The 12,500-nt window shown below is 41.3% G+C and overlaps 1 protein-coding gene across 1 annotated transcript in view; it reads right to left on the reverse strand.

Moving 5' to 3' along the window:
- Positions 1–726: 726 nt before the first annotated feature.
- LOC147031323 (uncharacterized) overlaps positions 727–12,500 on the reverse strand; it is a 13,714-nt gene continuing 1,940 nt past the window's right edge. Inside the window, 5 exon segments of the mRNA XM_085861688.1 lie at positions 727–1,568; positions 1,570–1,628; positions 1,631–1,681; positions 2,321–2,419; positions 6,510–10,049. Coding sequence (XP_085717814.1) covers positions 1,500–1,568; positions 1,570–1,628; positions 1,631–1,681; positions 2,321–2,419; positions 6,510–10,049 — 3,818 coding nt within the window. The 3' untranslated portion in view covers positions 727–1,499.

A 12,500-nucleotide genomic window follows, 5' to 3' on the forward strand; every position in this document is an offset into this window, starting at 1 on the left:
AACAAATGGGGTTTTAGAAATGTAAGTTTTATGCTATAAGTTGAATTGGCTGTCCTTTCTGTCCAAGAGACTTTTGCCCTAAATGTTGATAAATGTCTTGGTCAGGAGCGGTGTGACCTGAGCTGATAACAGCGAACCTTTGCCTCGAAATGTACGAAGTGGCTTCTCGCCTAAAGGACACATCTGCAGTCTGGGTTGATAGCCCCCACCACTCTACCATGAAAGTATAAAATGCTTTGAAATGTAAAATTGTTTCAGTGCAAGTACCTGAGGAAGTATAGAATCTCAGTGGCTTGTCCTCCTTGGAACTGACCAAGTACCAAGTTAGAATAAAACTCTCTGATGTAATGTAGAAGTGAATTGAATCGGGTTGGTCTAACTGTTAATGAAAAGTAAGAATAAATGAAATAGAACCAAATAATATTGCAATCAATGGGGATTCTTAAGTTCATTGTACGAGGGTGAGAAGTTTATGGTGTATAATTACAATAATAAATTGTTTCACAAGGAAGGACTTAAGTGGACATCGGTTATCAGTGTCAATGGGTTTTATGCAGAATTTTATAACCAAATCGGACAAACGTTAAACTCTGCCTGAAGTCAAATAGGATTCCACAATCGGCCAGGTAGAATCCTTCAACGATCACAACGGGGTGGGATAAAAAAAATCCACATCAATATCCCTGAATATCGCTACACTTTTTCAAGTGGACACCACCAAGGAAAAAGTTCTGAAAGTTTTATTTACAAGTACATGCAACAATAAATTACAGTAGATGTCCTTTCTGGGGACAGTAAGTTATGATAGCATCCATTCTGTTTTGTATTTTTGGTATGTTTGATATTCTCAAACCTCCAAACATACCCAATTACTCCTTGAATTTCTGCATATCATGTAATGTGTGGATATTCCATTGTGTGTGTGCTGATGCCACTGACTAGATATATCAGAGAATGACCACTATTTGGAGACAAGAGATGGAATAGAAACAGACAGTGCAAGACCACCTAGTTTGCAATACAAAGGACAAAAAATTGAGGGGTGACTCCCACAAACTAATGGGGAAGGATAATGTGGATAAAATCAGGTTGAAATGCATGGTCCCATTAAGGGGCAGCATGAGGGGGACTTGTAATTGATGAAAGTGAGATTGTAAGGATTATTTCATTATTTTGCTTCATCATTTATTGCCCTCCCCCCCTCACCTTTACCCACAATCCATCACTACCACCAACACAAGGCCTTTTCTTGTGCTTCATTAACTGTGTAACTCGTACAGCGGTAAATGAAGTCTCCACATTTTAGAAATAGTCGTTTTTGCGTTGTATGAATTTTGTGACTCAATCCATAAATCATTCAGGGATAATGATGGCTTCAAGACACTCAATATCACAAGATGTGGTATATATATATATATATACTGCTATGTGCTCAATTTGGCTCATTGTTGTCAGCATGCCAGATATTCACATCCATCCTTGATATCATTTGACTGAATTCACTGCACAGAAGGAGAATTGTTCACAACGTCCTTTGAAATTACCATGACAACTGTAACTTCAGCATGACATCACGTGGTGGTATGGGCTGTGTTCTTTGACCCACCATTGGCTTGTGGACTGCAGCCACCATACACCGGTTGCCTGCTTATGAACCTGTTGTTGTTGCATTTGTCTTGTCCTGGCAGTAAAGAATGAAATTGGTGCATTGGTAAAAAGATGGTCACATTAACATTTCCCTGTACAAAGGACTAGTTTTATGGTGTATTAGAGATGGATTGGTGAAGGCTGGCAGGACAGCACAGCACAGAGGTGTGTATACTCGCCTTTGAGCAATTTAATTTGGATTGGAATCTTGCTCCAGGTATGAAACTGTCACCTTCATGTTTGTTGTTTCACATGCGGGGTGACGCATCATCAATCCATTGAAAAGATGTTCAACCAGAGCACCTATCTGCTAATACTAGTTGTTGGTGAATGTCAAAGATCTCACTATTTATTTTGCAAATAGTTGGCAAGTCATCACCACCACCCTTAAATTACAAGTTTCTCCCACCTTTCGTCAAAACCAACCCTTGCCAGCCGACTTGAGCCTAAACTTCCTTCCCAGGCGACTCGAAAAAAAAGTGGTATTAATTGGGGCCATTCTAGTAGTAGTAGTAGTAGTAGTAGTAGTAGTAGTAGTAGTAGTAGTAGTAGTAGTAGTAGTAGTAGTGGTTGCATCACCACTAGTAGTTGCCTCACTTCTGGGGGGTGTGGTGATGTTGCTTTCAGTAAAAAATAATTTTGTGCATTGTGGTTAAAGTTGTAATCACTTTACCTTTGTTGTGGTACACAAGGAGATGAATCAAGCAGAGTAGAGAAAGTATTCCAAAGGTAATGCAGCCTGGCACCATGAAAAGGAGCTTTCGGTGAAATTCTAAGATGAAAAAAAAATCAGACAAGGAGTTCAGCAAAAAAAACCCCTATACTTTGGGTAGTAAGGGGCAAGGTCAGGTTCAAGATAAGGGCAGAGTCAGAATAGAGAGCAGCTGGGATGAAGCCAGGGGCAGAGGGTGGGATTAGGTATAAGGGTAGAGAACAAAGCCCCATCCAGGGAATCAGTTAACAATGGATAATGAAACCATGCAGTATGCTCGTGTACATTGTTATAAGGATAAAGAGCACTGATTGGTTAGGTGTTCGGAAGGGGCAGGAATGATGTATCTTGCTTGAGGAACAGATAAAATAGTACAAGAAAAATGAGAGGAGAAATAATTGGTAATTATCCATCATAGAGCAAATGTTGGGCAGACGTTAAAAGTAGTTGGGTAGATGTTAAGGAATAAGAGGTAAAGAATCATATTTTCAGAATATGCAAGTAGGGCAGTTGATATTTTCCTTTGACTTGGCCAGTGTAGTTGGCAGGCAAGATTTGATTCAATGATTTATGGGACATGCTCTCGGGGAAGGAGAGGTCATTCAGAAGCATGAGAGGTGCTAATAAAGAAAGAGTACGAGTGGCTTAAAGGAAGACGTTGAAAAGAAATGACTTTCAGGGTTGGGATACTCGTGTTACTTCATCTTTAATGGCCAGCTCTAAGTATTCCCACTTGTAGGGTGAGCCAGGGAACGTTTTTGGCCAAATTCTTTCACGACCGGCTGGTCCAGGCCTAACATTCAAATGAAGGTGGCAGACATTTAGAGTTTGTTCGGGGTTAAGATGATAACTTGCCTTCTATGAGCAAAAGACACTGTGGGATATTTTCTATTCTTGAACTGATGCTGTCAGATGGAACAATCAAGGGACGGTGTAATTTGTGATACAAAACCAATTGGACAGTTTCATCGTGAGAATGAGATGTTAACCCAGACTAGACAGCTCAAAAGTAAGTGCACTAACTCTGCACCATCCCCGTCAGACTAAGGTGGAAGATGGCAGATAACGGTTTGGTATGAAAAGAACAGAAGGGGAGTGATGTGGTCATCATTTATTTCAAATTTTTATTGATCGGGCTCGCCAGTGGAAATTAAAATTTAGAGGGTTATAAGTTTAAAGAAGGGGGAGGATACATCAGAAGGAAGGAGAAATAGTCATTTGGTGAAGTAAAATATAACAAAACGTTTCAGTTGATAATGGGGTACCAGTGCACGTGTAAAGATAGTAAACAGTAAAGTGATCAGTAGAACACAGGGGCAAGAGGAAGAGCTAGTAAGAAAGGCAGAATTTTGGTTACGGGAGATTTAAACTTACCAGATGGTATGGGTGGGATAAGTTACACGGCGAAAACAAAGAAAAGAAACGTTTATCAAGTTAGTGCAACATTGTTATTGAGAACAAGTTGATATGACTGAGCATTTAGCAGCGAGCAATTCAAAAATACATTGGCAATTAGAACGGCGCTTGGTAGAGCGCATACCTCTACCTGGCTGAATAGTTTAAGTTTTGGTTACCACCGATAGGCCAGATCTGGATCCTGACCTTTCCACGCTCTAATCGACTTGTTCTCGTCACCTACGCAACTCGACCACCTAGTTTTGTCATAATCCGTCCACAACTTTTGAAATACCATGCTATATATCGTTTTTGGACAACGAAATGGTGAAGAATCACCTAAAAAAAATTAAACATTCTTTAAAAAAGTCCAACATGTTTTGTCCGAATCGGGTTCAACAAGGCTTCAGGACGACCTGTGGTCGGCAGCCACCATCGAGAAAAACGATTAGTGAATGGCACAAAACAAAAAAAAAATGGAGACTGGAAGCATCCTGCCGAGAAAAGGGGCAGGCCGGCCAAGCGCAAGCGGTGAGGATGTTGAACATGTTCGTGAGTTATTCAATCACAGTCTCCGTAAGTCCATTTTGATTCAGATGATGATGTTGATAAATCTTGACAATAAAACTTTGAGAAATGTTCTTTCGCAAGCAGTGAACAGCATCATGTATACAATTTCATTTTTATTTATTGATTAGGGTTTGAATTTGGAACAGTAATTTGTGGACACCAGGTATATTCCTTCATTGCTAAATGGGTTCCAGGAAATATTGTTTCTAAGTTACCCGCAAGGGGTACCTGGTGTTGTCTCGTGCTCTTTTAATCTTAGTGGCATTTTGAAGGAATCAAATTTCTTTTTTTTCCACATTTTTTTTTTGTAGACCCCAAAACACTTCCCCACACCCACTAAGGAATAGGGTCAGGGATAATTTAGTACTGTCTTTCATGTAGCTACAAATGCATTAGGCATGCACTATAGAGCGATTAAAAAAAAAATGTAACTTAAAAAAAAATAATAAAGTTGCCTACAACACCCTCCAACACACTCACGAACATCTACAAGTTTGACCAAGACCTGTTCAGCGAACTCTGATAAAAATGGCGACACACAAACAGACAATTATGTCGCTCTTATAGTATATATTTATAATACAGAGTGTCCATCAAGTCCTTGTGCAACTATGAAATTTTACAACGTTTGATGTACACATCCCAATGCTTCCATGTACGCATGATGGAAGCAAACCGTAAATGGCATATGAAAGCATCATTGATCACGTTTTGGTCTTGTTCATGTTGTTATGAATGTTGTTGTTATTGTTCTTGTTAAATCCACAATTCCCTTGGGTTTCTTGATGGGTTGAGATTTTCTGATGAGGGAACTTCTGCATCGGCGGTAAAGTCAACCGCATTTGGTTCCTGAACAACGATGATTAAATCTTTCACATATCACCTTGGATCAGCGAGACCATGCTTCGAATGTGTGACGGTTCTTGAATGATGTCTTCCCAGATTAGTGGATCGGTAGATATGAACCAATTGCTTGGTTTTTTTTCGGGTGGCTGGCTCTGATGTGTACATCTGCAGTTCCGGTGGCTGGCTTGGGATCTTAGGGTCTTGAGTTAGAGCTCCGTTTGCCACTGAATTAACACCAGGAGCAGTTGACTCAGCCTGTCATTTTTCCGAGGTCGGAGAAATGAGTTCCGGTGTATTGGTATAGGGGCACAGCATCAGTGGCACAGCCTCGCTTCCAAGAAATGATAGCTACCCAGCAGCCAAGCTGCCTAACGCAAGAACAGAACTTGTAAAATCCACATTATTTGAATGAACTTTGGGCTATGACCACAAATGCAATTACTCTGCAGCAACTGAAGAATGTTTTCAAGAAGTTGGAAAATCGGATTGAACGATGTACTACGAAAATGATAGTTATGTTGAAGCCTAAAAATTTGAACTGTTTTGAATAAAAAACGTGATGAATGATGTTTTCATGCACCGTTTGTAGTTTGTTTCTATCATGTGTACATCGAAAGTTATAAAAGTTCAAAGTTGCACAAAGAGTACATGGACACCCTGTATGTATTGTTACTGTGGACGAGGACAAAAAAAAACAACACTGTTCATGTTGAGGCATGACACAGGAAAGCAGGACAGAATTCTTGCTTACCTGTGTCATGGCAAGCAGGAATGTCACCTTTTTACCATGCCCAACTAAAAGTTGGGCACAGTAAAAAGGTGACAAGTTATTATGTTGTGGTTAGATTTTATATTGTGGAAAGATCATGAGAGCTTGGGAAATTTCGAGTTATTTCTAGATAATGAACCATCTCTTGTTAAGAAGCAATTTCTAGCAGCTTCTGTTTCTGGAACCACTTGGTAATTACAAGAGGTTCATAGAGGGAAGGGCTTTCACAAATGGTCTTGGACTGAGGATATATTAATGATAAAGGGAAGGGAGCAGAGAAGCAGTTAGTCATCAGTTGCTTTGCTGTATACAGTGCCATGCTGGTGTGCTTTGTGTATCGCTTGTACTTTATCATTTAAATAAATGCAAGTTTGGACTACACCTACCTGCTGTTTGGCCATCAATCAATCTAAGAACCATAGGTTTTGTGACACTACTACATGGCAATGATCTTGTAAACGATTAATAATGTACCTTTGTTATTCAAACGCAAAGGAATTATCTTATGTCTATAATGTGAAGCTAAGTAGACAGTCCTTTTCATTGAAAAGTCTAAAATTATCCATTTACCTCGGTTGTAAGTTGTCGCTGACCTCTTGTTCCTTACGTGTTCCACATTCCTCTTGGTGAGAAAGCGTCCTTGACGTGTTGGTGTTTTCATCAATGCAGGAGGAACCGCAGGTGTATTGGGTCTTGATTTTTGTACTTTGTGATGCAGGTTGGCTGCAAAATCCTTAAAATTTGGTGTATCATTGAGCTTTGTGGCTTTCAAGCAGTTCAGAAATTCATCGAGAGACTTCGACACAAAACCTCCACAATTCTCATTGATTATCTGGATAATGGAACTGCCTCTGATGTTGTGCTGTTCAATAATGTGTATGTTGCCTGCAGGAGTATTGCTCTGATTGTCTTTGCCTCCCTTCTGGTTATTGATCTGAGACAGCAAATATTTGGTTGATGATGCTTCTTCTGCATTACTTAAATCACTTGAAAATGAATCTTGTGAAACCATCTCTTCTTGACCATCAAGGTATGGCAGCTTTACTTTTGAAGGTGACAATGAACTTGTAACTAGCTCTCCATTCAGAAGAGCAGGAACAGCGATTGATTGGGATGGAACTACTGGTAAAGCATTCTCTTCTGATTGGCTCATTGGCTGAATGTTGTTCATTTCAGTTGTTTGAAGAGGTGGTTGCAATGGAGCATCTTTGGCTGATGGTCTTGTTCTGATTGTATTCATTGATTCATTGGCTTTTCCAAGATATTCAACTTTCTTGGGTCCACTCCCAAAGTCAGCAGCTTCTGTTTGTTGATTCGGTGAACTTTGAAATGAACCAATATTATTTCGGCGTTTGAATGTAAGTGGTCGTGCTTGCTGTCGAGTGGATTCTGGGGGAAATGGAACTATTTTTTCAGTACTCTGTGATGTTTTTGGGACGATTTGTGCAGGGGTTCTCGGTGGTATGCTAAATGGTGGGTTTGTAGTTATTTTTGGTATTATCTTGGCAGAGCTTATTGGTTGTCTTTGAAAAGGAAGCTTTCCCGTAAATTCCGGTCTCCCACGTGCAGGAGCTCTGTTTTCTTGAATTGATGGCTTTGTCGTCAATTTTGGTATCACCTTGGCAGGACCCATTGATGGTCTTTGAAAAGGAAACTTTCCCGTAAATTCCGGTGTCCCACGTGCAGGAGCTCTGTTTTCTTGAATTGATGGCTTTGTCGTCAATTTTGGTATTATCTTGGCAGGACCCATTGGTTGTCTTTGAAAAGGAAGCTTTCCCATAAATTCCGGTCTCCCACGTGCAGGAACTCTGTTTTCTTGAATTGATGGCTTTGTCGTCAATTTTGGTATCACCTTGGTAGGACCCATTGGTGGTCTTTGAAAAGGAAGCTTTCCCATAAATTCTGGTCTCCCACGTGCAGGAACTCTGTTTTCTTGAATTGATGGCTTTGTCGTCAATTTTGGTATCACCTTGGTAGGACCCATTGGTGGTCTTTGAAAAGGAAGCTTTCCCATAAATTTCGGTCTCCCACGTGCAGGAGCTCTGTTTTCTTGAATTGATGGCTTTGTCGTCAATTTTGGTATTATCTTGGCAGGACCCATTGGTGGTCTTTGAAAAGGAAGCTTTCCCGTAAATTTGGGTGTCCCACGTGCAGGAGTTCTGTTTTCTTGAATTGATGGCTTTGTCATCAATTTTGGTATTATCTTGGCAGGACCCATTGGTGGTCTTTGAAAAGGAAACTTTCCCGTAAATTTGGGTGTCCCACGTGCAGGAGCTCTGTTTTCTTGAATTGATGGCTTTGTCATCAATTTTGGTATTATCTTGGCAGGACCCATTGGTGGTCTTTGAAAAGGAAACTTTCCCGTAAATTTCGGTCTCCCACGTGCAGGAGTTCTGTTTTCTTGAATTGATGGCTTTGTCGTCAATTTTGGTATCACCTTGGCAGGACCCATTGGTGGTCTTTGAAAAGGAAGCTTTCCCGTAAATTTCGGTCTCCCACGTGCAGGAGCTCTGTTTTCTTGAATTGATGGCTTTGTCATCAATTTTGGTATCACCTTGGCAGGACCCATTGGTGGTCTTTGAAAAGGAAACTTTCCCGTAAATTTGGGTGTCCCACGTGCAGGAGTTCTGTTTTCTTGAATTGATGGATTTGTAGTAATGTTTGCTATTTTATTGACAGGACTCATCAGTGGTCTTTGAAAAGGAAACTTTCTTGTAAATTGCGGTCTTCCACGTGCAGGAGTGCGTTTTTTTTGAATTGAGGGTGTTGTCGTCATTTTTGGAATCTCTCTTTGAGGAGCTTGAGCGGCTGCTTTGCTGGGATCGTTTTTGGTAATTTTTGAGAATATCCTGCGAGGAACCTGAGTAATTGTTGAGGAAGATTGTGGGAGCAATCTCCTACGAGTCTGATAATTTTTTGAAATGGGAGCATTGGTGAAGGTTTTTGGCATTGCACTTACACGAGGTTGAGAATTTTTTGCAAGTGTCATTTTCCTCTGTGGAATATTAGCAAAAGGCCGAAAATTATTGCCTTGTAAAACATTTGATTTTCTGAAGTTGGAAGGAATTGGTTGTTGATATCGGCTCGAAACCAAAGACGATGGTCCTGGCGTACCTTTTTGCATCTGCCTCGATGTGAATGGCGGTCGCGTCACTGGTTTATTCACTTGCCGTATTAGTCGTAAATGTTTTCTGGGTTTGAGTGAAAGTTCAGGTGAAAGAAAGCGATTTGAACATCTGGATTTGATTTCTTTGTTTACCAACTGACTCTTTGTGTTCCCTTTGTAATTCTTGTGGTTCCTTTGATATTCACAATAAAGCTGCAGAAGTGTTTTGTTTGCCTGCTCAGTTACGTTGATCGCTATTTGTATGTTTGGCACATCAGTTGGAGAGAAACTATTCCCACCGTATGAGGTTGTATTGAGGTTGTTCTTGTCCATCTTTTTGAATTCGATATATTTCACTGCACTCGGCTCTGACTTTCGTCCCTGTAGATCACTGTGGTTTAATTGATTTTCCACTTTATTTCTTGCAGGTTTCGGTTTTGAGGTCACTGGTTTGTGACCATCATATGTTTGGGTGTTTGTGAGTTTCTCGTCATCAGGTATTGCACTATATTTTTTGGATTCATTATTTGTGCTCACAATACTTTTGGGATGCAAAGACTGCAAAGATGGGCACATTTTCTTCAATATCATTGCAATGTCCCTCGATCTGGTCGTGTATTTGTTTGAATGGAGAGCCGGATGCAATTTTAAATGCAGTCGAAGATGTAAATTTCTTCCATCCCTTGGTTTTCCTTCACTCGTTTTCTTTTTGTAAATGGATGCCACTCGTTTCAAGTACATGTTGATTTCTTTGTCTGTGGATATGCTGCCTTCTGGGTATTGTGTTTTCTCAGCCTGGTTGAAAAACTGACAAACTTTCAAGAGTTTACGTGAGATGCCAATGAGGTCTTTCCAGTTGGACAGTGAAACTTTCTTAAACAGATATTTATTAGAAGTGATGTAAAATTTCAACTGCTTTTTCAGTTCCTCCACTTTGTCATAGTAATTTGCGGTATTTATGGGTGCCGTGGAATGTGGATTCCTGGCTCCACCGCTCTCCTTGTCTGTAGAACAGAAGAAAATTACATATTACAACTACTGACATTATGACTTGGATCATATTAAGAATAGCGTTAAGGTCTGTATTCATTTTCTCATCAATACTTTTTATGTACAGGTAGTGGACAAAAAAAATGGAAACGCTACGTAAATGAGGGATACCAAGTATGTTAAAAGCAAACGGCTTCCACACAGGTGTGGCCAATGTGTTAATTAAGGAATAACATCCCAGCATGCTTTGGGTGATGCACAAAATTGCTGCGCAGGCCTCGTTGCCTACAAGTATGGCGAACATTGTTGCAAAAGGAGAGCTCAGTGACTTTTTAAGAGGGGTGATTGTTAGGGTGCATTTGGCAGGAACTTCATTGACAAAAGACAGCTCAACTTGCTGATTCATGAGCTAACGGTGTCAAAGCTGATGTTGGCATGGAACTCCGAGGGAAAGACGTCATCAGCAAACGGAAATGGTGGGCAGAGGGCATACTCCAGGATTGTGATATCCATGCATTAATATGAAGTGCAAGGCAAAAGCAGGCGAACTTCTGCAGATCAATTAACTGTAAATTTCAATCTGAGGCGCGATTAGTCATTTTCATCAAAAATGGTTCGCTAAGGGTTGCAGTACACAAACCGCTCATCACAGCCGGAAATCCACATTTGTGACTCCAACGGTGTAAAGAGCGCAGGCAATGGACTACCTTGCAGTGGAAAAATGTGATATGGTCAGATGAATCGTCCTTCGTCATGTTCTCAACAAACGGACAAGTGCACGTGTGGCACCAACCTAAAGAACTCCACAACGCCGAGTGCTTGGGTCCAACAGTGAAGGGTTCTGGTGGTTCTGCAATGTTGTGGGCTCATTTTCCTGGCATGGTTTGGGTCCAGTCATTCCCTTAGAAGGCAAGGTCAATAGCAATCGCTACTTCATGGTACTGAGTGATCATCTTCACCCAATATTGCAGCATTTCTTTCCTGTCGGGAGGGGTGTCTTCCAGGGTGACAATGACCCCATCCACAGAGCACTTCCTTTTCAGTCACCAAATCTGAACCCAATCAAGCATTTATGGGATATTAAGGAGTGATACCTGAGACAACATTTTCCATCTCCATAAGACAGGTGTGGGTTGATTGACTGTCTTGTGGAAGAATGGTGCCACATCCTTCTGCAGAATTCCAGATGCTGGTGGACCCGATGCCACAGTGCACACAGGCCATATTGGCTGCACATAGTGGCCCAATGCCATATTAAGTGACTTTACATTGGCTTTTAATATATGTTTTTTGTCCACTACCTGGGCTGTAACAGAGCCAATGGTTTTCAATGTCATGTTAGATTAAAGAGATTATCACAAACATACCCTTTTGTTTTGGAGGAAGCACTTCAATGACTTTTCTGCCTCACTGATTTTACTATAGCATCGGCACTCCCGCCCGGAGAGGACGGGAGTGCTGATGATGTGGTTTTAAATGCAATGATGCAGTTTTCTGTGTGTTGTTGTTGTTGTTTAACAACCTAATTTTTTTTGCTGTATTTTGCAGGTCTCAATCTGAGTGACCAGTTGCTATTGATCGACAGCTAAATGAAAATGACGACTATGCAAGACAAAGTTCAACGTGTTATCTGGTTCGCAGAGTCAAAATCGGTGACAACTGTTCGAGGAATTACTGACATCAATATGGCAAGGACCCTTCCTCCCGACCCAGCGTTAGGAGGAGGTTTCGCAAGTTTATCGAAACAGAGAGCGTGATTGACAGGCCTCAAAGCGGACGTCCAGGCGTTTCAGAAGAAGCCATTGTTAATGTTCAAGACACCTTCCAACGCAGCCCGAGAAAGTCTGTTTGTCCTGCCTCATGTGACCTTGAGCTATCAAAATCAACAGCACACAAAGTTGTTTTTTCACATACGTAGCCGAGGCTCGTGGAAGAGTTGGTATTAGTCCACTGAATGGTTCAAGACACAACAGGACAAAAGGAATGAGAGAGAACAACAACAACAACAACAACAGCAGAATTAAAGGCCAATATAGAGGCAGACTTGGACAAACAATGGGTGTGGGGAGGAATGGGGGCAGGAGAGGATGCATGGGGTGGACAAGATTGATACAGAAGGAAACTATCAGGAAGGAAAACTGGAAATTTGGAAGGATGGGAGATTGAGGTGGGGTGAGCGGGTTAACGTGGGTAGAAAAGATCATGGTTTTGGATTGGGGATGATCTGAGATGGTGGTGAACAGCTGTCTTGAAGACCTGGGAGGGAAGAATAACATTGGAGAGAATGTGGAAGTTGGTTTCACAGGTGGGATGAAAGAGTAGCGATTCAGTGGAGGTGAACAATGATCCTGGATTTTGGGGGTTTTACCAGAAGTGGGTTGATGGTGTACCGTGTGTGCCATGCAGAAACCTGGGGGTCGGGGGGGGGGGGGACAAAGCACGGAAAGAGCAGAGTGTACACAGCC

The sequence above is a fragment of the Eptatretus burgeri genome, chromosome 2, assembly GCF_056783735.1.
Source record: "Eptatretus burgeri isolate ZD-2024b chromosome 2, Ebu_testis_v1, whole genome shotgun sequence".
In the NCBI taxonomy this organism is placed as follows: Eukaryota; Metazoa; Chordata; class Myxini; order Myxiniformes; family Myxinidae; genus Eptatretus; species Eptatretus burgeri.